Source organism: Malus domestica, chromosome 11 (assembly GCF_042453785.1).
Source record: "Malus domestica chromosome 11, GDT2T_hap1".
Classification (NCBI taxonomy): Eukaryota; Viridiplantae; Streptophyta; class Magnoliopsida; order Rosales; family Rosaceae; genus Malus; species Malus domestica.
The window spans coordinates 3,846,016-3,872,654 of NC_091671.1; the positions used below are offsets into that span (position 1 = coordinate 3,846,016).

At 36.6% G+C, this 26,639-nt stretch overlaps 3 protein-coding genes across 4 annotated transcripts; 2 read left to right on the forward strand and 1 right to left on the reverse strand.

Annotated features, from left to right (window-relative positions):
- Positions 1–180: 180 nt before the first annotated feature.
- Positions 181–3,559, forward strand: LOC114819449 (high mobility group B protein 10-like). 2 transcript variants are annotated; one of them, XM_029088035.2, is made up of 6 exons: positions 181–569; positions 1,257–1,335; positions 1,713–1,875; positions 1,974–2,051; positions 2,563–2,918; positions 3,150–3,559. In XM_029088035.2, the coding sequence occupies exons 1-6, from the start codon at positions 325–327 to the stop codon at positions 3,237–3,239; spliced, it is 1,011 nt and encodes a 336-aa protein (XP_028943868.1). In that variant the 5' UTR covers positions 181–324; the 3' UTR covers positions 3,240–3,559. The 2 variants fall into 2 exon arrangements, with proteins under 2 accessions (XP_028943868.1, XP_028943869.1); XM_029088036.2 differs by having other exon boundaries at positions 219–569; positions 1,974–2,045.
- A 2,850-nt stretch (positions 3,560–6,409) lies between these two features.
- LOC103447238 (uncharacterized) lies at positions 6,410–8,077 on the forward strand. Its single transcript, XM_008386413.4, has one exon. The coding sequence runs from the start codon at positions 6,410–6,412 to the stop codon at positions 8,075–8,077; it is 1,668 nt and encodes a 555-aa protein (XP_008384635.3).
- Positions 8,078–11,473: 3,396 nt separating this feature from the next.
- On the reverse strand, positions 11,474–15,037 carry LOC103422625 (WPP domain-interacting protein 2-like). The gene is made up of 3 exons (XM_029088037.1): positions 14,871–15,037; positions 13,571–14,680; positions 11,474–12,546 (listed from the first exon to the last, which is right to left on the reverse strand). The coding sequence occupies exons 2-3, from the start codon at positions 14,595–14,597 to the stop codon at positions 11,810–11,812; spliced, it is 1,764 nt and encodes a 587-aa protein (XP_028943870.1). The 5' UTR covers positions 14,598–14,680; positions 14,871–15,037; the 3' UTR covers positions 11,474–11,809.
- Between the last annotated feature and the right edge of the window lie 11,602 nt (positions 15,038–26,639).

A 26,639-nucleotide genomic window follows, 5' to 3' on the forward strand; every position in this document is an offset into this window, starting at 1 on the left:
CTGTGAATTCAAATTGTACAATACATTAAAATATTTAATACTACGTAGCATTGGAGTTGAATCAGTCGTAAACAGAACATATCCAATATCCTATACTAGGCCTGGCAAACGGGTCGTGTCTGTCGTGTTCGTGTCGTTTTCGTGTAACACATGTTATCTTAACGGGTCGTGTCGTGTCACACCTATACAATCATATAATTTGGCTAATATAAAAAGGTGGTCCGTTACCTTCTGGTAGGGATAGAAATAGCAAAAATAAAATCTTTACCTAGCATCTTAATCCATCCATCAATCTTTACCCTCTCGTGTTCTCTCTGACTAAACATGTCTGAGGTCCCAACACCAAAAATTACAGAAAAGGAGAAGACTTCTTCTTCCTCTGCAGCCATTTCAGCTCACCAACAACAACTCCTCTCTCTCTCCGCCAATGGGTCTTCTGTCTCATCCCCCGCCTCCGCTCCAAAGGCTTATCCTTCACCCACAGCAAAGTATGAGGAAGTCGTTCAAAGCTCCGACCTTTTCTGGGAAAAGCTCAAGGAGTTTCACGATTCGTTCAGAACCAAATTCATGTAAATTTTGGGTTTTTTACCTTTTGTTACAGCTTTTGATTTTGTATTTTGGGTCGTTTGGTGGATTGGGTTGTGTTTGCTTTGCTGTTTGGGGTCTTGATATATTGGCAGAATTTGAAATTTATGTTCTTGTGTTGTTTATTTATATATATTGTATTTGCATGTTGCTACTCAGTTGACTGGATTAATCAATTCATGTAATTTCACTCTGTTCCCCTTTCGTACAACTTAGATTTTGTTTTGTTGGGGTATTTGATGAATTGGGTTATTTTTGTTTTGCTATTTTGGGTCTTAACATGTTGGAAGAATTGGAAAATTGTATATTTATGGTGTGTTTTTATCTTTACATTGCTTCACTTGATATATTTCCAATGTTTTTGCATGTTGTAAACTTCAGTTGACTGGTTTTAATCAAAACTATGCCGCCTATTCCTCGGTTTGAATTGATTGAATGGCGAATGACTGAAAAATTGGATTGCATTGTTTGGGATTCAAGATGTTTATTTGAACAATATTATCTAATTTCCATCCCCTGTGGTGGCTCTCCTCTACCTTAGTTTGAGTTGGGGATGGTGGAAAAATAAGCAATCCAGACATTGAGTCAATGAAGGTTTAGTTTGGAGTACAGAAAAGAAAGAGAAAAGAAAAAGAAAGTCCATGACCATGTGCTTAATGCTCTTTGTGTAGGATTCCTACTGTCGGAGGAAAGTGTCTGGATCTACATCTCCTTTTTGTTGAAGTCACATCTCGTGGTGGGCTTGACAAGGTTCGTTCAGTTTATTTTTCTTCTTAATGGTTGTTTATACATGAGACTTTTGAAGCTGAAATTAAACTTATTGCCTGAAAAATGGATCTTAAACTCAGTTAATCACTATTTAACTAATTAGAATTTTCACGTGTGCCCGGTATAGGCTACACTCATTGTTTTTTGGAAACAAGCTATGCTGAATGGGGGCTGGGGTCTCGGCTGGGTGTAAACTAGGTTGACTTGTAACTATTCGTCTATTAGTTTTCTCAGCTCAGACCATTGTTGGTTTACAGATTTATGAAAGGGTGCAACTTTTTTTCATGGAGCATTCCAAAGTCCCCTCTTTTTATTTTGTGGCTTTTATTTAACTTCAAATTCTCTTCAACTGTCTACAGGTGATTAGAGATCGCAAATGGAAGGAAGTGATTGTGGCCTTCAATTTCCCAACAACAATTACCAGTGCTTCGTTTGTCTTACGGAAGTACTACTTGTCTTTGCTGTATCACTTTGAGCAGGCGTATTATCTCCATAAAGAAGTTTTTAGCATCCCAGTGCTTGGTAATTGAAGACATGGATCTGTGTTGGTTCTGTGTGTTATTTCATTGATTTCATCGATTAGAAAAATATATAGTTTTCTTGTTTCTGTTTTTTGCCAGAACCTGTAAGCAAGGACCTTTTCAATGGGTCAGCCACCATGGAGGAAGGTGCGAGTAGAAACCAGTTTCCAGGTCAGGGTACGTTTAACCTCCATCTCGAACCCACAATGTTATGGTTCTAATAGTAATTGCATTCAAACTTTTGACACTAGTTCTAGAAGTAGAATCATATAACTATATGTATATTTTCTCTTTTAAACAGTGAGTTTCCAGAAAACCTTTTATTTACAATCATAGAATGTAGCTCCAATTGACAATTCTCAGAAGAAATTGTATGAAATAGTTCGGTAACTTCTTAACGTTGGATAGTTGAATAAAGAAATTTTGAGATATCTTTGGAAAGTTGCAATTAAGAAGATAAACAACACAGGAACTTCCATTAGGAAGTCTGGATGGACCACATTGTAAATTTTATTAGGGAAACCGTCATATAACTTTATGACTTGCTATGAGGGTTTTAATTTCGTCTTTCTAATTCGGTATCATTATTTCCTAGATCCTCTGACCTTATTTATAGCATCTAGTTATTTGATCTGTAAGGTGATGAATTAATTGCAATATGGATCTGTTTTCTCTATCTTATGTACAGAAAGTGCAGAAGTGCAGCTTGGCTCTTCAATCATGGGAACCATTGATGGGAAATTTGACAGTGGATATGTGGTTACTGTCAACTTGGGTTCTGACGAACTGAAAGGTGTCTTGTATCATGCTCCTACAGCTACATACGTTTCTCAGAGCTTTTCGGACATGCCTACTCGACGGAACAGAAAGAGATCCCGGTTGGCATTACGTGATCCCTCTCGGCCCAAGTCAAACAGGAGCGGTTACAATTTCTTCTTCGCTGAGCATTATGCTAGATTAAAGCCTTTGTACTATGGGCAAGAGAGAGCCATCAGCAAGAAAATTGGGTACCTATGGAACAATCTCACAGAGGCTGAGAAACAGGTATAGTTAATTGGTGACTCAATTTTATTTCCGGTCACTCTTATACGTGTGTTCTGGATGATTTTGTGACATGCTTAGGTAGTATCGATCTAAGGTTCGAGGAGAAGCTTCACATGCTTGGATTTTTACTATTTCCATTTCCTTTCGTCGTGATTCTCTACATTTCTAACTTGCGGTATATTGGAAATCTTTGTGAAATCTTCATCATAACACACCATTTCTTCCGTGCAGGTTTATCAGGATAAAGGGACGAAAGACAAGGAGAGATACAGGACTGAAATGCTGGAATATAAGTCTTCCTACAATCCTACACAGCAATAGCCTCCTTGTTCGTTACATAGGCAACTTGTTTCGTAGGCATCATTTTCCTCCTTGTATGCCTTGTTGTAGTAGTAGGCTAGTAGTAGTCGTCGTTGTTGCCTTGCCGGCATTTAACCTCCTTTTCGGTTTTCATTTTTCTTTGCCATGGTTACCCCTCAGCGTGCCCCATCTGCGGAAAAGAATTGCGGAAGGGGTGAAAGGAGGGCAGCTCTGTGTAAAATGTGTTGAATTTGCCTTCTTTTCGGATTAGTAGGATTTTACTGCAGTAACAATTTTTTATATTTCTTGATATTCCAATGTTACAATAGTAATTCCCGGAACTGCAGTCTAAAATTTATGACAATCGGATTAAATAAATCACATAGAAAGCACGGTTAAGATTAAATAGCTGTACAGAATGAGAGATTTTTCAGTATGTCAGGAACATGGTTTGGTATACCGTGTCATAATACTAGTGGTAGGATATTTGAAAATTATGCAATGTTTATAGCACAAGATGTACGCAAATCACTACAACCAAATGCTGCTATTTTCATTGTTACTGAAGGCCATCATAAACTTGGTTGGCATGGAGATACGCTTGCTCTTTCCACTTTGCATAGTAAGTCGTATATAAATTTCAACTCCCCATAAAATTCATCTGAATGTGAACTGAATTAACTTGAACAGGCACTACAAGAAAACGAGGCAACATCCACGAAGCAAGCGCGGCTGTTGTTATGTAAGATGGAACTCGTTATAGTAATTGAGTAGATTGGTCGTGTAATCACACATAAGATTGATATATTTTTTTTTTTTTGTGATTCTATTTTTCAATCGAAAGTAGACAAACTTGAATGATTTTATTAATTTTTTTTTCTAAAGAGTTGTTCACCACAATTAACACTAAGAGTATATTTAAGAAAGAAATACTCAAATAACGAATAACAACGTTATATTTATGCATAATCCCGTACACTCAGAAAAACCTTGCTTGGGTGCTGAACAATTAGCAGGAACTACTATCATCACAATAAGTTAGTCCAACGTCGATATCATAATCATCATAAATATATGTCGTTTTAACATCTATGTGAATCAAACACTAGAGCTTGTAACCTCTTACAATGTACAACTAAGTGAAAATAACTATCATTAAACGAAAGGTAAGTTGATCAACGTAACGAACTTTCTTGACACATTTTCTTCATCAAAGCATTAAGTAAAAAGAGTTTAAGATCATAAGTTATGGATATGACCCAATTCAAAATCCTTGCTCACATTCATAAAATTTAGCTCTTTCTAAACATTTGCCTCCCAAGATTTCCATAAACATGGAGGCCTTTCAAAGGTTTGAAACCGCGTGGAAAAAGGAAATAAATTGCAAAATTTGCTCCTGTAATTAATTTCTTGTTTAGAGACTAATGGACTCTGGTCGTGTGTGTGGTGAGTGGTGGTGTGAGGTGTGAAAATTCACATAAAAGAGGATTAAAAGGGATAATTATGACATGCATTAACTTAAATGATGGAGATAAGCACGGATTTTGAAACTAATTAATCCAAGAGTTCCTACTTTGCTAGGCTTCTCGCGCTTTCTTTCCTCTCATTGATAGAGTAGGAAATCCTGTTGGGATTTCATTCCAAATAGAAAGAAAAAAAAATCATAATATGTTGCGGAATATCTTTTGTACTGAGATTTTTAGTTGATATATTATTGGTTAAAGATTTAATTACCGATGTTGCAACAACCAAAAAATTGGTGTATAAGGCACATCGAAGTATTGTCAAATTTCATAGAATTACAAGGAAAATAAGAAGAAAACAAACCTAATTTTTGGGATGGAGGAATATTACAAAGAAAAGATTTGTATCCTAAATTTTTGTGAAATTTGAGAGAATTCTGGATGATTGGTCTTGGAGTATCTTCGAAGGAAAATCAAAATTAAAATTAAAATTCAAGATAAAAATAAGAAAATGGAAATTAAAAGGAGGAAATTCAAAAAGCCTTAATCTTTGGGGCAGGTATGGTTAGTGTCGTAAGTGGGGCTCCTAAATAGTCGTAGTGGGATAGAAGAGAGTGGCACACTTCACACTGAACAGTACTACCAAAAGCTGTGTATGGATGGATTCTAATTCCTTGATTGAAGTAGGTTTTATAGTTGAGGAATGCTAAGGGAACTCTCTCCAAACTGAGACTCATTTATCATCGTATAATTTAACGTCAAGGTTTTTTGTCAATATTATAAAAAATATTATGTCAGAAATATGAGATGACAAAGAGTTTATGAAGAGTTTCAGCTGTAAGAGAATTCACTTAGTATTTCTCTTTATGATTTTCAACTTTTCATATTTCTCACTCTTCTCAGTCAGTGACTCAAAATTTTATGAAAATTTGGAGATTCTGAAAAAACGGATTAACAGGCTTTGACAGTCAATTCCCCACGAACCAAAACTCACGCAAACAGCAGTTAAACCCCACAATAATAACATTAATTATGAAAAAATAAAACTAATTATGTTTATAAAGATAACAATTTGGTGACTTAAAAGACCAAAGACTGCCCAACTGCTGCAGAATTTGGAAAGCTCTCTCTCTCTCTCTCTCTCTCTCTCTCTCTCTCTCTCTCTCTCTAGCTCTTCTGGGTTTGTTCTTGGCTCCTTTCCTTAGCTATTTTCTAATCTAATCCTTTTTTTAGCTGTAATCTGATGACATCATTAGCTGGATGCCACAGAGTTTCCTTGTTTTCTTTCCCCTCTTAGCGTTCTTGATTTTAGGGTGGTCAGGATTTTCAGGACTTATAATTACCCAAAACAAGATTATGATCAAAGTAGCCTAATTTTGCTTCTCAGCTAAGCTACCTTTTTTTCATATATTTCTTTACATATATAATTATATATACATGTATAAATATATATTCTCAATCTCCTAGTAGGGTTCCGCATACTCATATCTGCTGTTTAGGTTCAGCTTCTTTCTTTCTTTGTATATTCCCCAAGCACCAAAAAAAGAAAACCTAGAGAGCTTGATCTTTATAACCCTCACTAGTTGCGGTTTCACACAATCTTTAAATCTCCGAGCTGGGTTTTTTTTCTTCTCACATATGGATATCCAACACAAAGAAACTAGGTTTCCGCCACTAGCTGCCCGCTATCAAGAGCCAACGCCCGCAAAGAAACCGAGCCGGGAAGAGATGGAGAACAACAATGGAGGACTGTTTCTGGAGCTCAAGGTTGCAAAGCCGGAACCTTTAGACCAAAACCCGCAAAACTCCTCCGCTACTCCGCGGCCTCAATTCACCAGATTCTGCGAGGTCTGCGGCAAGGGTTTCAGCTCAGGTAAGGCTCTCGGAGGCCACATGAGAATACATATTCAAGCTGACAGGGAATTGTTTAATCAGTCTCGCAAGAACATGATTTCATCAAAACCCAAGATTTCGAAACCTAATAATTCCGATGTTGGAAGCTCGAATGCCGGTGGTGTTGTTGGGATTGGAGGTAATAGCAATAGCATCAGCGATGTGAAGCCTGTTTGTTGCGTTTGCGGCAAGAATTTTCCGTCGATGAAGTCACTTTTTGGGCATATGAGGTCGCATCCAGAGAGAGAATGGAGGGGAATTCAGCCGCCTCCGGCCGCCAAAAACAGCTCTTCCTCCACTCTGTCAGATGCTGTGCCTGATCAGAGTGAGAAGAAAGATCAGGATGGTCAGATTGACTCTGATGAGATGTTTTTCGCGTCAAAAAGTTCGGCTCTTGATCTCTCCAAGACTCTGCCTAAATGGTCTCAAACCGCAAGGAGAGGGAGGAAGAGCGGCAGCACTGGACTAGAGTCCAACTCTGACCAGTCCGTCTCCGGTTTGGATTCGAGAAGTCCCAGGACTGTTGAAGAAGATGAAGAGCAGATGAAGGAAGCTGTCCATGATCTTTTGTTGCTAGCTCAGGCCAATCCATTGGAAGGAGGAGGAGCTGATGACACCATGTGTGAGGCCACCAACAGCAATTTCTTGATCACTGCCAATCAGGACGGAGAGCGAGGACTTCCATGCCATGGGTACACTGCAACCGCCACCGTGGGATCCACAAACAAGAGGAAGGGATCACCATCTGAGGTGGAGAGGAGTGAGAAAAAATGGTATGATGAATATGGTGGGGGTTTTGGTCAAGAAAAGTCAACGGTGAAGAATTTCTTGAAGCTTGGATTGATGGAGGAGGAAAATATAGGAAATCATAATAATATGGAGGATGAATTGTCAGACAGTCAGAATTCTGAGAGCATTGCGGTGATGAGGAGGAACAGGAGGAAGATGAAGTTGGTGGACTTGGAAGGAAGGCTGAGGTACAAGTGCAATCTCTGTGTGAAGTGTTTTCCTAGCCACCAAGCTCTGGGAGGACACATGTCAAGCCACAACAAGCTCAAGGGGATCGCGGTGGCCCACCCATCAATGGAGGACCAGTCTGCACCCGCTGACGTGTCGGTCGGTGAAGATAGGGTGCATGATGATGAAGCAGAAAGAGTAGCACTAGATCATCAGCAGCACCACCAGTGCAAAATCTGCAACAAGACCTTCCCAACAGGTCAGGCTTTGGGGGGTCACAAGAGGAGCCACTGGAATGGCCCCACTGAGCAGCACCAGCAGCAGGTGGTGGAGGGTCCCCCTGAGCAGCTACAGCAGCAGCTGCAAGCTCAGTCCAGTCAGAATATTGCAGGTGTTGGTGGTGGGAGAAGAGTTTTGGACTTTGACCTAAACGAGCTTCCACCAATGGAGGAGGATGACCAGCAAGGTGAGGGTGTAGGTTATCAGTATGGTGGGGCTGCGGCAGCTGGATGTGCACCTTCTTCTTACAATTCAGTTTCTAATTAGCCAGCCAGCTGAAGAAGCTGAGGGTTTTTTTTCTTCTTCTCTCAGTCTCTGGCTATCTGATAGTTCAGTTAGATTTTGTTTTTTAGTCTTAGAAACCCTACTGCTCTTTCCAGTTTGATCAAAGTGGGGTCCATTGCCATTGTCATTTTGGGTCAATTCTTTTCATGTAAAAGCATGATGATATGGTCCTCTCAAGGATTTTGCTTTAGTGGAAGGAGACTTCCAATTTCCAAATGGTCCTATAGCTAGTGTTTTTACTTTGGGGAGGAAGATGATGTAAAGAATCTGCAGGACTTGTGCATATATACAGTGTTTCTTTTTGGTTAAATTAGTTTCCCTACTTTCTCTTTCATTAATTTTCTTGTTAGAGTTAAATTGTTTGATTCCTTAAGTTTTAAGTTTCAAAAGCCTTTTGGTACTCAAATCTCAAATGTAAGTGCTCTTTTCCCCATAGTGATATCAAATTTACGGGATTTACATGATATTATTATACGGTTAGATTGTTTATTTAGACTATTACATGACATATATTGCCAAGATTTAAAATAGAAGATCAAGGTAAAAACAAATGGATTTGAAATCTTTCCTTGCATATAATTATTTTAAAAGTATTGAATCTCTCAAACATATTACATCTAATTTTTTCTAATTTTTATAGAAAATTTACCAGCTTATTGTCAAATTCAATTCCTTTCTTAAGTTTCTTATTATGTGTACATGTTTGCAATTGATTATGATTTGTTTATTGGTGATGTGATGCTAATAACATATAACACTAAGTATGTAGTGGAGGCCACAAAACAAAGGAGACATTTTTTCTGAAAAAAAAAATGTCAAGAGACTTCTCTACCCGTAGGAGCTTTTCTCCATCAACCCAATTTGCAAGAATCAAACTTTTTTTTCTGGGTGGTGCTATCTAAACTTCTTGTGGGGTCTGTTTTGAAAACGTGTGTACTGAACTACTGATAGAGATGTAGATTTTTTTCCAAATCATCTAATTTAATTGCAAAATCATCAAAGGTGTTTAAACATTGGTTATTTTAAACACACAATTCTTAATTCCTCTCCAGCTTAAGCTTTTACCATCTCTTCTCACCTTGTGACCAGGTTAGCAAAAGAATAAGACAACAGATTAAGTCAAGTGTCCAGATTCAGCTAGGGTGGTGCTATTTACACTCATTTTTGCTTCTTAAATACCTTTATCAATTTTTAATCGTCGGGTCAAATGAATTGAAAAAGATCAAAGGTAAAATATTAACAAGAGTACTATGGAAGGAAAAAATTAGTGTGAGAATAACATTATTTAGTTTGCAAAGGTATTGGTATATTGGTTGTGTTGTGCACGAAAGTAGTTTGTGGTAACTTTTATTTTTCACAATAGCATTGTATATATTTCCTAAGTTTTATGTCATCACGCCCCTGAAAATTCTCTCGCCAACCATTCCCGCAAAATATGATGCTACAAAATGTTCACATACTGTAAATTTAAATCATTGATTGGACTGACTTTAGTCAAATTTAATCGTCTAGATTCATTGTAAAACATATAAACATTTGTCTCGCAAAAAAATGGTAAATTTCATAGTTAGTTACTTGTGTGTGGTACTCATAATGCATTTGCATTGAATGATCGATGCTTTGCATTTGGCATAGAAGAAAATAGAAGGGATATGATTCAACCGTTTTCTTGGCAATTTCTCGTGACCTCAAACTTTCTAGACAATCATTTTTTACTTTTATATCCATTGGCACCTTTCTCATGCCATTTTCTTAACTGCCAAACATGCAGTACCCTACCATTGTCCCATACGCTTTCGTGCCTTTATGGCCTTGGTACTAGGATACACTCATACACATATGCTTATTGCATTAACTCTGGATTAATTGTTAATTACAAGTTAATCTGTTTAATGCTAAAATTCTGTTTCATGCACATCAGGGGCGAATTTGATGAAGGGCCAGGAGGGGCACGTGTACTCTCTTGGTTTGTTTGCGTTGAAACAAAAGAGTTTAACAAAAGTTAAACATCAACATCTCTCTAGTGCAACTCTATCACTTGATTCTCGTTCAAGATCACTAAAAGAAAAAACTATATTTTTTCAGCAAACGACACCATTTTTTAAAGGAGTTCAAAGTTAATCATTTTTTCTTAATAATAAAAGACCCATTAATGCTCCATCCTCTCAATATGGTACAAAGGTAATTGATGCTTAATAGTAGCACTGGATTTGACGCGGCCATGGTCGATAAATTATGCCCTAACTAGACTCAGGGCGAGTACAATACAATGGAGACCAACTACGGAATTTGTGTCCTTAAAAACTTCTAAATCTAATCAAGGAACTACCTGTCACATGCGTTATATATCACTGTTACTTCTCTTTCAATTTCAATTTACCTATGAGCAACAAGAAATTTCTAATATACTTCAGTGTATAAAGCTTTTTACTGTTAAATTTTTAGTCAAAAATTCGATGAACAAAATTTGACGACCATGTGTATCATGTACACAAAAGCACATAATTTTCGCTGGTTAGTAAACCTAAGAAAGTCTTTGCCATGACTTTGAATTTCTATGTAGAATCCAGTGAGATGGTCGAGGAATTGTAAATGGTATCTTAGTCAGCAACTACCAGTGTCAGTTGGAGAATCGTTAGTCGGTGTCCATGGTGGAGCCCAATGATGCAAGCAAAAGGAGACCCCACATTTGCCTTTGCCTAGCTTGGTTTGCTAATCCTGCGGGGAGCATGCACATTTCTAAGATCCTTAGTTCAATTCTCTTTTCTCCACTAATGCTTGTATTGAAAATAATAGTGAGAATGTAATTACGCATTTTTGGTGGATTCAAAATTGTCACTAATAGTGAGGAGATATAAAATTGTCACTAAACTCTTTCATCTGTTTTTTTTTTTTTTTTTTTTTTTAAATGAGATAACTAGTGTCGAACCACAAGTATCCATATTTTTTGGGCCCAAAGGAAGTTAGTTTGGAATTACATCCTATTCGTGGGCACCATCAAGTTAGTATATAAAGTCTCGAATCCAGAATCTTCCGTTAGATCTTTCCTTTAAGAAACTATTGTTCGCACTTTTCCATTAAACCACTTGTCGTGATTCACTAACCCTTCTTTATCTTGGTGTCCAATTTATTAGTTATAAAAACGGATACAAGAGACAAAATTAAATAAGGATGAGCGAGAGATGGCTCTGGGTTAGTGGGTTTCTCCTTCGATTCAGCCACCTTATATTTTTTTATGGATTTTACCTGTACCAAAACAAAAACTAATGAGTCTACAAACAACTGGATCGTTTGATATGCAAGCAATTTTCGACAGTAGATCGTTCTGCACAGCTATAAAACCACACATGCTTGTGCAAACACATGAGACCTGCAAGCTATGTGCGAGAAAACCTTAATTACGTCTTAAACATCGTCAAGGTACATCCATTACAAGTGACTCGATGTCCTTAAGTTTCGACTCATAAAACTATCCGCCAAACCAAATCGAACACGCAAAAATTACAGTCATGGAAAAGTATAGTACGCTATGAGCAATCATTTTGAGATGCTTCTGTTCCTATGAAAGCAAAAATTACAACAATGTTACAAAAAAACGAAAACAGAGAGAAAAAAAAAAGGTTCTACATGACAAAAGATCAAACTTAAGCTTCCAATATTTGCCTAAGGAGGTTGAGAATACACAAAAACAAAATGGCGTTGCTACTCCCGGACTCAGGTGGGTACTGCCACCCCTTGATGGGACGACTGCGAGAAAAAAACCAAGATCGCCAAGCCCAGCAATATCAACTGAATAAAAAGACATGAAGTAATCTTACAAAATCTCTTCTGGATGGTGAAGACCTCTTCGGTCTCTAAAATATCTCCGGATAATTTTCCCAACTCCTCTGTTCGTTCCTTTAGCTTTGTGGCCCTAATTTCTACTTCCCCAAGCTTGTTCAGCATCTGTTCTTGTTCTCCAACTACTGCTTCTTGCTCATCAAGCAGTGCGATTTGGCCACCTGCAGCAAACTTCAACCTCTGTGTGGAACTTTTAATAGCAATAAACTCGACCTGGGCTTCAATCATTTGCCTAAACACACCGTCAAGTTCAGTTTCTAGCTCTCGACTTTTTTCCTCCTCTAGACCTACGGTACTACCTGAATCTTCTTTTGCAGACTTGCTAATGTTAATCATATCTTCGAGTTCAGCAACCCTGGATTCCTTCAATTCCAGTATAGCTCTTGTCTCATCCAGTGTGCTTTCCAAAAGCTTCACATTTTGTTTCAAACTCAAGACCTGAGATTCCAAGGAATTCGAAGAAGTTTGTCCAATCTTATCAGAACCCAAATAGTCAGATAAGTTAGATTCATTAATTCCCAGATCACTTGAATAGATATCGGCAGGTATACCACCACCATTAGAATCCGTTGACAAAATTTCCTTCCCAATCTCCCCAAATTTCTGAACCTCTGCATGTGCACACAAGACTCCATTCATTTAATGTCCTAAAAGAAGCCATAACAATATAGCAGAAATCCCAAAAAAGGAAAACACAACCAAAATTCATATTTCAGACAAAGCAGTTACAAGTAGCTTCAGCAGGAAACAAACCATCGCTAATAAGAAACACAGACAGCAATAAGTTAAGAAAAGAAATCAACGGAAACTGCATTGAAAAGCAAAGCATGATCCATTAATCAAAGTATCAATATGCAGACCCCGAGAAAGCGCATATCCTGGAGGTATACCTTATTCAGGTTTTGACTTTTTTAGATTTATATAAAGTATGCAATAACCAAGATGGATGGAACACGAGACAAGATATGGGACAATACTAGTTTCCTTGAACTAAGCCTTCGTCATAGAAGAGGAAAGAGACAGTAGGTGCCATTACACCGCCACTTCGGAGAATAAAAAAGAATGCGAAACAATAACTTCAATGGTGATATAAATAAGTTAAGTCAAGCTCCTCAAAATGCTTATGTGTCAACCAGAAATATTCACCAAATATAATATGCATGAGGTACATAAGATGAGAGGTATTTCAAAAACCCTTTTTACGAAGATTCCCTAAACACGCGGAAAATTGAATAAACTTCCATGAGTAAAAGTATAACCTTAAAAGAAGATTAACATATGGCTGTCATGGAGACTCTCCCACCCATTGATTACACTGTCTGCAGACTACTCTAGTCAAGAGGTCCTTCAGACTACTCTAAAAATGACCAAAAGATTTGCTTGCAGAACTCCTAAATCTATGCCCTCTATACCACTTGGATCCAACAATGGTCGATGGGTAATAACGATGGAGACTTGCACTTTTACAGAAAAAGAAATTGACGTGTTTAGCACAGAACACAGTTTTACGAGATCAGGGTTTCCAAAATAATCTTTATATGGTTTTAATAGTCTTTCTATGGTTTTAATGCAAAACAATAACACTATAACTTTATTTTGTAATTTTTCAAATTTGAGGGTTTTAGGCAGTCTAACCTTTAGCAAGTGCTTCTTGTACAGAATGGAGATTAAGGATAGACTCGACCAGTGGATCTTGATCTGTCAAGGACCTATGATTCTTATTTGTTCCTCCATTAGCCATCCACGGCAAGTCTGTTGGATGTGGTTCACTTGCATGAACTTCATCACTGTTTTCTCCATCATGACTCATTGACCTTCCACTTTGCTTCCCATTACTAGTCAAAATCGGACTCTGCATAAAGACAAAGTTGGAGCTTCTTGAGTCAGATTCCATGCTTGAATAAGAGTTTTCCATCTCGATTGTGCCCCTGTCTCCTCTATGCTTCTTACTACTTTCGACTTGTGTCTTTCCCTGTTGAGCCCTTTGAGCTGAATTACTCACACTCTTCCCGCTAGTACTCTTCATCTTGCTCTTATCCCGCGCATGCACAAATGCTGCAGGCAGCTCAAACTTGGGCTTTGGAACACTGGCAGCGGTCGAAGACTTGCTACTCCGATCCTCACTGTTCTCAGAATCTGCACCAGCAGCAAATGCAGTACCAACAGAAAATCTAGAATCCGAACTTGAACCAGGAATGGCAAAGCCATCGACAACTCCCACATTTCTTAACATATTCACGGATCCAACAGAACCTTCCCTAGTATTATGTCTGATCTCAATGGGTGAATTCTTCGACTTAACTGGGCTTCCATTACCGGACAAACCCCGCTTCAAAACTTTACTAGAATCATCAACTGCATTGTCCTTATCACCCTTGGCAAAATTTCTCTTAATTCTTCTCCACTTCCTTAAGCCGCGCCCTTTGACGGTTGGAGGTGACCCCCCACCGGGAGATTTGGCTGCCAGCGGACTCGAATTCACTAATTGTTCAGTGCCACCATCATTATCTCTACTCTCTCCTGCATTTCCAATCTCACTACCACATGACCCATTGTTCCTAATCGAACTACTACTGTCGCCATCGCCATCAGCAGCAGCAGAATTGGAAACTGTTCGTGGGTTTACTACAATATCTTCCACAGATTCATTTTCCAAATCCATAACATAGAAAAAGTTAGGTTCTTCCCTCACCCCTTCAATCAGATCAAGAACAACAACTACAATTCCAACCCATGTCCCAAAATCTAGCAAATACAAAAAATTGAAATTAAATTTCGATCATGAATCTAAACACACTTAAATAAACGAAGAATTAAACAGATTCAGAGAATCAAATGGTTAAGCAATTAAATTCCGTATAACCGAAATTCAGAAAATTACCAATACGAAACGACGAATTCTAAATTTGGGATTTTGGGGAATTGGGAAACTTACCGTTAGAATAACTGCCTGAAGAAGCCCAGAAGAAGACGCAGGGGGACGATAAATTCGAAGGGCATTGAAAACCCTAAAGTGTTATCGGAATTGCGATTTTAAAGCGATGAAAACCTAGTTAAGAAAATTTTAATTAGGAAAATTAATTCGGCTAATTATTAATTAACGGGATAAAAATGATAAAGGGAGGAATAAATAATGGCCACTTGCACGAGGGGTGGGCCCACCCGCACCGCACACCACCGCTGGCCATCTGATCTGTTTGTCTGAAAGGTTCGGCTTTCTGTTGCTCTTGTTGGTAATTTTGTTTAAAGGTTTGCATTTACGTAATTAGCCCCTAACTCCCACTAATTATCTGATTATCTTATTGACTCTAAAATGGGATACGACAAAAAGCTTATATTATGATCTAGCAGTATTCTTCTTTATTTATAAGTGAGAGGTCTTAAGTTTAATTCTTGCTAAAGACGAATTTGATACACATTATTACTAGTTCATTGTGAGGCTTACCCAACTTCCTAACTCCTTTTAGTGTAAATAATATTATTTGTTCCAAAAAAATAAAAACGACAATACCGACAAGAAGCTTGTACCTTAAGTGGTTATGAATATTCATCTTGCACTTAAGGTTTTAAGTTCGATTTCTTCCTCCTTCACTATTGTTTGTATAAAAAAAGGTCAATGTGTATTTTAGACATGGGATGAGAGCAATTCATTGTACGATCTCGTTAATCTGACTCGAAAAAAACATATTTCGAGTTAATCTGTTAATAGGTCGGATCATTATCGGATCACCTCTTAAGAATTCAATAAGATATCGTTTTTCAGATCTAGACATTAGGTATAACAATTACTTGTAAGACTCGTTAGCGACTTGGGTCGTTATCCTATCACATATTAAAAACTCGTAAAAATAATTTGTATGACATGAAAACAACACGAACAAACAACACATGGCATGTTTACCATGCCAAATAACAACTATGCATGATCAACCTAATAACAACACATGGCATGTTTACCATGCCTAAACTCGATCTAACAGCTGAAAACGCGTTTCTATTCAACCTAAATTCACAAAAGGGAAAATTTTCATTTTCTGGCTCACGTTGGAGGTACAATTGGGCCATATTTAGACATTCACTGTGATGGTTTGGTATAAACAAGGCCTGCCTGCCACTCGCCAACAGTCCAACCTTTATGAACAACTTGATGTACACTTTCTTCAACTAGTGTAAAGTTCCTTTGAGATTTTGTCACTTGGGACAAGCAGAATCGAATATGAGCGGTACTTGGAGTTGGAATTTATAATTGAAGAATATTATCTAACTTCTACATTTGCCTTTTTCTATTTATTTTTCTCTGTCATCACTTGATACGTGTGTTCTATTCAAATTAAACTACATAATTAATGCATTAAATTCATAAATTCTAATTTTTCAATTTTTTATAATTTTTTATAATTAAAAGGAGGGGAGGGTTCGAACTATTACAATAATTTAAAATATATAGAGTTTCGAACTTAACGCATGAGTGAAGACTCAACACTCTATTCACTAGAATATTTGACCTTAAAAGCATGAATTATGTAGTTTAATTTATTAGTTGATTACATGTATCAAGTGAGGATAGGAAAATGTAGATAGATAAAAGGCAAATGGGAAGGGTAGGAGGAACTTGTCCAAAATCCACAAATTTTTCCATTTTAATCTTTAACTTTCAAGACTCAAAACATCTTCTACAGATATGTCAAACTATTAGTGAATGATTTAGAAGTTGGCACCTTATGTAGATACTCTCAATTAGTCCATTGAACCACATAAAATCACAAGCATATATCACTTCCTTTCAATGCCGAAATGATCTGAAGCGAGTCGCTCTCGAAAATAACATTGTAGAAACCCTTTATCAACACCAAAACCAAGCCTTCCCTAAAAGCTAAAGCCTCCGCGTGAAGAGGGGATGGAACAAGCTGAAGTTTCTCACAGCCCCTGTAACAAAATTTCCATGGTAGTCACCCACCAGCACCACAATTCCAACACCTTTAATCTTGAGATCCTTGTTCCAAGCAGGCAAGCACCGTCAATGTTCACCTTGAGCCGCCCCAAAGGTGGTCTTTTCCATTTGAACTCTTCCGGGTTAGAAGGTCTGGGCTTAGGGGGGCTTGAGTTGGTACAAACAAACTCATGCCAGAGACATAACACGAGAGACAAGGAGAGACAAGGATGTTCGGGGCTTCAAGCTTGTTATTGCAAAGCCTTGAGTTCCTTGCTCACCATATTCCCCAACTCAACATAACGAGGAGGGTGGGAAAGAATGCAGTCGCAGCGAGCGAGTGACTAGAATCATAGTAATTTACTAACTAGTTAGCGTTTAAGCACTTACGTGCATATATTTAATTTACAATATTAACTATGATGATTGTTAATGTATCTGTCTCTCTAAATAGTCTACTTTGGTTATCAAAGAGCAAACAACATGTGCAAAGAGAACAAACCAACTCTAACTTCAATTTTTCTGGTGTGTTTGTGGTGTAAATGTAATCATGGGACAATCAAAGCAGTAAAGATATATAGGATAGGATCATTGGAGAGTGATTAAAATATACAAATTAGGGTTTTAATAAGGTGATCTCAATATGTAGGACCCATAAATAGAAATTCAGAAGGCAAAGAAATGAGATTAATTTATGAAAAAGAGACCAAGCTTTCAAGGGAGCTTGAGAACCGTGGTGACATTATTCGTATCAGTAGGACTTTCCAGCTTTGCTCCAATCATGCATATCAATTAAATGAAAAAAAGATCCAAAATTATATAGAATTTACTTAATAGATGCTCTTTTCTCTTAGCTTTGATGAACGCCATAGGGTTTATTTAGAAGGATACTTGCATCTGTTTATTTGATACATTTGGAATTAAACAATATTCGATTTGAATGATTTATTTGTAAGGATGAGATCTTCAAATGAAGATTAAGAATTTGAACGACTTCGATTATGAATTTATACAATGAAAATACGTTATTCGCAAATGATAAGATATTTGCATTATTCATCCCTTAAATGATGCAAGTATTATCGGTTTAGTTATTAAATTGAAGATAAATAATATGGAAGCTAGAGATCATTTATTTTTTTTCCCTCCATAAAAAACTCAACATGAATTAATTAGACCAATTGATAAAAAAAAATGTGCTTGTCATTTTAAATTTGTGCTTCGATCTTTCTTCTTATGGATTGAAAGAATAACGCTTTGTGAACAGAAAATTTTCTTTTGGAGAAAACAAATCAATGGGAGAAGGTAGTACTAGCACATCATATGGTGTCATTTATTGGATTATATGAAAACACATAAAGTCGTACACGGACACATGCATGTTCTTTAACTCTAGTAAGTTCTATGGTACATGAAATAATTCAAATTTGAGTAATGCATGGGTAGAGAGTACTATATTTAGAAAAATAATTAATGACATAATATCGAATGATAACTCTGCATATGCAATGAGTATTAGTATATACTATTTACATTAGTCTTGTTGGTATCACACATATTGGATCTCAGACTTTGACACATTGGACCTCATTATCCAGCCCATAATTATGTAAAAGGAGGAGCCCTTATTCTATAAAAGAGGACTCCTCCCCCCTCACAAAGGAGACTAGGGGATACCTCCAAAACATACAAGTCTCAAACAACTCAGAGACAACTCTTTCTTCCTCAGGGGAACTCCCCTTGAGCTTGTAATTCATACATACAGTTACAGAGAAATACAATCAACATCAGTGTGGACATAGCCCAAACATTGGGATGAACCACGATACATCTTTGTGTTTTTGGGCGTTTGCATGATTCACGGTCGGATTTACGTTGTTCCAAGACCTTCCGGTTTTGTGCATCAACAAGTCTAATACTCTAAACCAAGTAGACAGGGTGCTCAAACAAGTAAATGAATAGACTCCACTGATGCCTTCTGAACGGTGAGAACCAGTTTGCACGTATTGGTATCGATCTTGATTACAAAAGATTAATTAGATGTTATGGTTGTAGATCAAGACGGTTTGTTAAAAAATAAATAAATAACTAACTTAAGTTAAGTTACAATACAAGAACTCATGAGAAAATGAAAATACGACTGCGATGCCGACCTAGATACATAGATTGTTTCTTTTGACAAATGTTGTTACATTTGTTTTTATCTTAGTACTTAGTAATATGCATTATACACGTAGCCACCTATATTTTCTATAAATAAAAACCACTACACGTATGTCTAGATAATATACTATAAATAAAAACCACTAAACATAATCATAACATTAATTTATGAGTCTGAACACTCTTTCACATGATTATATATCTAAAGCAATAGGACAGGAAAAACTATACTCTTTCAGATTTTATAGTTGTTAGAGACTGGTGTATTATAGCCACCTGCATGCAACCAAGTAAACATACTTGGGAATGAAGAGTACAAAGAATTCAAATTCTCTCTAGATCTCGCAATCCGGACTAAATAAATTGAGAAATTCGGACGGTTTAAGAGAGAAGAGGAGAGGAGATCTAAACTTTTAATTTGTGTGAAGTGAACCAGTGAGATAAGGGCCATAAGATTTAAATAAGTAATCTGAATTTCTCGACCTATCTATTTTGAATTTCAAAATTCGGAAAAAAACTTGATTCTAGTAAAAGAACTTGTAATTTCTACATTTATCCCATCCATTCTAATGATCAAGCCCATTTGAGGCAAGTAATTTTATCTTTCTTGGAAGGGTTTTTATCACAAATGGTCCCTGAAATTGACCTACCCAATCAAGATGGTCCTTGAAATTGAAAATCGATTAATATAGTTCCTGAAATTGGGTGTCGCAAATCAATGTAGTCATTCCGTCACAACTCCGTTAAAAATTTTGTTATGTGCTGATATGGCACATAATTGGGTTCTACAATATAATAAAATATTGCCATGTGGATTAAAAGTATTTAAATAATAATTAAAAAACTATTTTACATAATTAAAAACAAAAAAAAAGAGAAAAAGAAGAAGAAGATGACTGTTCTTCCCCTCCTACCCAGCGACCCACCATTTTCATAATCTAGCTCAATTTCATACTAGCTTGAATACTAAACTGAACATATTCAAAATCCAAAAATTGATCAATCAAAGAAATCTCTTACTTATTTACATGTATAACACAGGCTGAGCATTGAGCAAGCATCAAGTAGCAGTAAGTACCTTGGTTCCAGGAACGAGCTTCTGTGAGCCCAAGTTTCAAAAGCCGCCGACTACTCGAATTCCTCGCAAAAGAAAGACCACATTTTTCTGTCCCTTCATCTATTTTCTCAGCAACCAAACAGAAAACGAGAAAAATTAACGAGAAATACAGAGAGGTGTGATTTACCTGGAGGACTTTGGAGCCGAGGAGGTGAGAGGACTTTCGGAGCGTATGCGGGTCGGGCAAGGACCTGGCGGAGATGGATTTTAGGTCCATGTTGGTGAGCTCGGCTTCCACTGAATTCACCACCTTACGCTTGTCGTCGGACAAGGCGGAGTGGATCAGGATAATCGCCTCCACTTGTTCGTGGTCGCGAAGCACCATCCTCTGGTTCTTAAGGTTTCGATTGCGGCGTCGGAAGCGGCACCGGAACTCCCTCCATTTTTCAGCGCCTGTTTGCCGCGGCCTGCACCTCCAGGTCGAGCAATATCGAGGAAGTTTCATTTCAAATTACCGTCACCGGCGAACACGAGGAATGCGGGAAGGGGTGCGACGGTGCCGTTTCAAGGGGAGAAGAATGGTGGGTCGCTGGGTAGGAGGGGAAGAAGATGATGAACGGTCATCTTCTTCTTCTTTTTCTCTTTTTTTTTTTTGTTTTTAATTATACAAAATAATTTTTTAATTATTATTTAAATATTTTAATCCACATGGTAATATTTTATTATATTGTAGAACCCAATTATGTGCCATGTCAGTACATAACAGAATTTTTAACGGAGTTGTGACGGAATGACTACATTTATTTGCGACATCTAATTTCAGAAACTGCATTGATCGATTTTTAATTTCAGGATTAAATGTGTTAAGTTTAGAAATAAAAACTCTTCTTGGAATAGGGAAGAGATACAATCAATGTTTGGAAAATTTGTGAGAAAAAACGATACCATGATGTGAGTACTCTGTGTAAACGAAAAACACTTGCACGCAAATGCGTCAGTTTCTTTAATCAATAACACAATATTTAAAAACTTTAGTACGTATGACGATGCACTACATACTTCATATGCCACCAACTTAGTGTTCCATTTACATATTTATTCTCTGTTGCATGTACATTTTTCTGTTTCAATTGTACATAGGTTTTTCTATTTCTGATGCATATTAGTTTTTCTTACCAAAAATCCGATTGTACATAGATTTTTCTATTTCTGTGGTAGGTAAGTTTTTTTTATCGATAATCCATTTAGATAAAAGAAGGTTTTCTACAATATCACTTTTCAATGATTTTACGGAGCCCTCCTCAGTAAGTGAGTTGGACTGGTCTTTGATCCAATTCCCCATGCAAATATATTCAAACTCTGTGAGATGACTACTTAACACAGAGCACAAAGTTGTATTAAGTAATGTTGAAGAGAATAAATTTATAAATTAAGTTTCCTGAAAATTGATAATTGAATTACTAATTAAATATTGATAAATATGTTTAATTTTATTGATGATATATCATTTAGTTTTTAAATTTTATCTATAAATTTAATTTCTTTAACAATACTCTGTCCAAATATATACAGTTTGGTATTAGTTTATCAAATTTGAACCCATTTGGACACGAACCCTAGTGTACAAAACAAGGTGCTGAGTTAGGATTCCACTCCCAAAGTCCTTTTCTCTGAAGTCCTTTCTGACCAATCTTTGGCTTCTGTGAACCAAGTGAGTGAGATTAAGATGTAAAGCACATAAAAACAAAAAGAACCCAATACAAATTATTATTTGATTATTCAGGACAGTAACAAAAATAATATTATACAAAATACCATCCAACCATACATTCACAATTAGGAACCAGGATTCTCTCCTGAACATTTCCCTAGGAATCCTGCAATCTTATCCGTTCATCGTGTATCGTACGGTCAGAAATTATTTTAAAATTCAAATATGAATAGTAACTAACGAAAACTGACCGCACGATATAAAATAAACGGACAAGATTGCGGAATCCCTAGGGAAATGCTCAGGAGAGAATCCTGATTCCACAATTAGATTCCCCCATCCATCTCTGTCCAGCTTGTTTATCGATCGATCGAGACAGAGAGAGAGAGAGAGAGAGAGGGAAAAGAGAACATTAAGAGATGGGTTAACTGCTGTTCTTGTTGGTAATTTTGTTTATTTAATGGTTTGCATTTTACATGATTGGCCCCCAACTCCCACTAATTATCTTATTATCTTATCGACTATAAAACGTCGTACCAGCAAGAAACTTTTTGTCTTTTTTGGAAACTTTGACGGTACGAGGATAATTTTATAGATAACAAAAAAATAAGTTACACTTATTCATGAGGGACATAAACCCTACTCTTAAAAAAATAGAGAAAACAAAAAGGAATACACAAAAAAGAAGGGGGTAAACCTACGAAGAAAAGGGATGGGGGACATGAAACCTAACCTTTCTAAAACCAAACCTAAAGGTCTAAACTTGCAAAACAAGTCAAACAACACCATAAAGTTGGGAGAAAAAAAAAAGTGAGACAAACCTGGATGCCGACATGCACATTAATTTGAGAAGCGGTAGTCAGGCAAGCCAACATAGTCTGAAAACAAAGTAGCACGAACCGCCATCGGAGGAGAATCATGCCATGTTAAAGATGGAGAAGACAAGCCCATGTTAGCAAATTATCCGCAACAAGATTTCCTTCACGATATATGTGAGATGTGTATAAAGTCATTTTCTGAATGCGATCCAAACAAATAGACCATTGCGTATGAAGAGGCCAAAGTGATTGGTTTTCTCTTTCTTCTGGTTATCACCTTATTCGTAGGAGACATAGTGATTGTGCTTGGGCTAAAGTTATCTGGCAACATTTTATTCCATCACGACTATCTATTTTGGCTTGGAGGCTTTTTCATGATAAACTTCCTACAGAGAGTGCACTACAACGACGTGGTATTTCTTTGGCATCCATTTGTTGTTTATGTCGTAGTTCTGAAGAATCTATTATTCATCTTTTCTTTGGATGTCGGATATCTAGGCAATTTTGGAGGTGGTTAGCATGTCAATTTGATACCTCTTTGCCTTTTTCAGATTATTTGGCTGTTTTTTGGGATGTCTATGTCTGTAAGCCCTTTTCCAAACAGTTGCACAATCTATGGATTTTTGCGGGTCTTTCTACTATTTCAGCTATTTGGAAGGCTCGAAATAAATTTATTTTTTAGGGTCGTCCAATTTATTTTCATCGTCTTTGCATGTCTATCAATTTGGCAACTGTTCATGGTGGGAAGTTTATTCATGGTTATTCTCAGGGTTTTAACACTCGAATCATTTCTTCTTTGGGGATCCGACCTATCCCTTGCAAGGCACCTATTATTCTTCTTGTCCTTTGGTCTTCTCCTTGGTTTCCTTGGGTTAAGCTTAATACAGATGATTTGTCTAAAGGAAATCTCGGTCCTGTTGCTTGTGGAGGAGTTTTCAGGAATTGCCATAGTCATTTTCTTGGAGGTTTCTATCAATGGATTAGTCATCGCAACTCTTTTTTTGCAGAGTTATCAGCAATTATTATTGGTATTGAGTTTGCATATCAACGGGGTTGACATTGTTTTTGGTTGGAAAGTGATAGTTCTAGCATTATTTCTGCTATTTTGTCGTACCGGCAAGAAACTTGTAGCTTAAATGGTTATGATTATTTATCTTGCACTTGAGGTTTTAAATTCGATTTCTTCCTCCTTCACTATTGTTTGTATAGAAAAAAATGTTCAATTTGCATTTTAGACATGGGTTGAGCGTAACAACTAGCCTGACAATTTTTTGTACGACCCGTTAATCAGACAAGAAACGACACGAAAATAACAGGTTTTAGGTTAACCTGTTAACAAGTCGGTCGCTAATGAGTCACCCAATAAGATATCATTTGCTAGACCTAAACATTAGATATGACAATTTCTTGCATGACTCGTAAACGAATCGGGTCATTATCGAATCACTTGTTGAAAACCCGTTAAAATAACGAGTTTGACACGACATAACATGACCCGTTAAGACAACATATATGACATGAAAGTGACATGAACACGAAAAACACAACCCATTTGTCAAGCCTAATAACAACTATGCATGATCACTCGCTCTTTGTATTCGAATTTAAATCTCCTTATCTAAAATTATAGTAGTTTGAAATAAAATATCATATTGTTAAAGAGCAAAACATTTGACACTCCTCCATTTTAGATATATAAGGAAATGGAAGTATTAGCCACATGTAATCGCTCCTTTTTATTCGAGGTCGCATCTCTTTTGTGGTAAGTTAGAGCATTTTCGAATCATTATTGGAAAAAAAATCATTTCACTCACCTCCATTAAAAATAAGAAATTTGCGAATGATCTTTTTACAATGCTAATCATTTATAATATTTTACTCTTTTATGAATGAGTTGTTATGCTCACGATATTATTTGAGTGTGAAGTTCCATTCAATGGCTGCACAAACAAATAAATTTTGATTAATGTATATCATCAATCTAAGAACTAGAAACCAAATACATATATTAATCACCGTCGATGTAATGTTAAGGATATTAAATTTTTAAACTAAATTTTGCAAAATAAATGATGTGGTTGTTGATGATTGGAGTATCATTTAAATATTGATTAACGTGTTTATTTCTTATTGGGGACACCTCCTTTAGTTTGCCTGGTAGTCAAGCACCAGCACCACAATTCCAACACCTTTACATTCTTGTTCCAAGCACCGTCAATCTTCACCTTGAGCCGCCGTAGAGGTGGCCCTTATCATTTGAACTCTTCCGGTTTAGAGGGTTTGGGCTTGAGTTGGTACGAACAAACTCATGCCACAGAGAAATAACACAAGAGACAAGGATGTTCGGGGCTTCAAGCTTGTTATTCCAAAGCCTTGAGTTCCTTACTCCCCAAAATGCTCGATTCAACATCATAAGGAGGGTGGGGAAAGAATGCAGTCGTAACGAGTGACTAGAGTCAAAGTAATTTACTAACTAGTTAATCTTTAAGCACTTACGTGCATATATTTAATTTACGATATCAAATATGATGGATATTCATGTTTTTGTTTCTCTATAAATTAGTCTACTTTAGTCATCAAAAGGCGAAAAACATGTGCAAAGAGAATAAACCAACTCTAACTTCAATTTTCTTGTGTGTTTGTGGTGTAAATGTAACCACGAGACAATCAAAACAGCAAAGATATATAGGATAGGATCATTGGAGAGAGTAATAAAAATATACAAATTAGGGTTTTAATAAGGTGATCTCAATATATATGTAGAGACCCATGAAATAGAAATCAGAAGGCCAAAAAATGAGATTAATTTATAAAAGAGACCAAGCTTTTAAGGGAGCTTGAGGACTGTGGTGACATTATTTGTGTCCGTAGGACTTTCCAGCTTTGCCCCAATCATGCATGCATATCAATGAAATGAAAAAAGCTCCCAAAACCAAATATAATTTACTTAATATATGCTCGTTTCTCTTACCTTTCATGAAGACCATAGGGTATATTTTGGAGAATACTTGCATCCACGTCTATTTGATACATTTGAATAATTAAATAATTTTATATTCGAATGATTTATTTGTAGGATGAGATCTTCAAATGAAGGTTGAAATTGAAAGGTTTCGATTATAAATTTATACAGTAAAAATATTTTTTTCAAAGATAGTAGGATATGTGCATTAATTCCTCCTTGAATGGTGCAAGTATTATCAGTTTAGTTATTAAATTAAAGATAAATAATATGGAAGCTAGAGATCATTCATTCTTTTTCCCTCCATACTTTTGAGAAAAATGCAACCTAAATTAGTTACCAGTTGATCAAAGTAGCGTGCTTGTTTTTTTAAATTTGTGTTCGAATCCTTTTTCTTATAGATCGGAAGAATACATGCTTGGTGAAAAAAAAATCTTTCAGAGAAAACAAATCAATGACATAAGGTAGCATATCATATGGTGTAATTTATTGAATTATATGAACCCACATAAAGTCGTACATGGCCACATGCATGCTCTTTAAATCTTACAAGTTATATGGTACATGAAATAATTTAGAGTTGAGTAATGCATAGGTAGAGAGTACTATATATAGATAAAGAATTCATGACATAATATCGAACGGTAACTTTAGATATGCAATGAGTTTTTAGTATGACTATTTACACTAGTCTAATACTCTAATCCAAGTAGACAGGGTTCTCAAACAAGTAAACGAATAAACTCCACCGATGCATTTTGAGCGACGAGAATCAATTTGCGCATATTGGTATTCGTCTCGATTACAAAAGATTTTAGATGTTATTGTCGTAGATCAAGATGATTTGTTTAAAAAAAGTAAATAGCGTACTTAAATTAAGCTACACTACAAGAACTCATGAAAAAGTAGAAATACGTTGCCGGCCCAGATACATAGATTATGTTTCCATGCCTAGACATCGATGGAAAAAATTTAGAAGTACAAAATTTATAAACACGTGATAAAAAATGTTCAGAATGTGAGAGAGTACCAATTGAAGAGAAGAATTCTATGTGATTTAGTC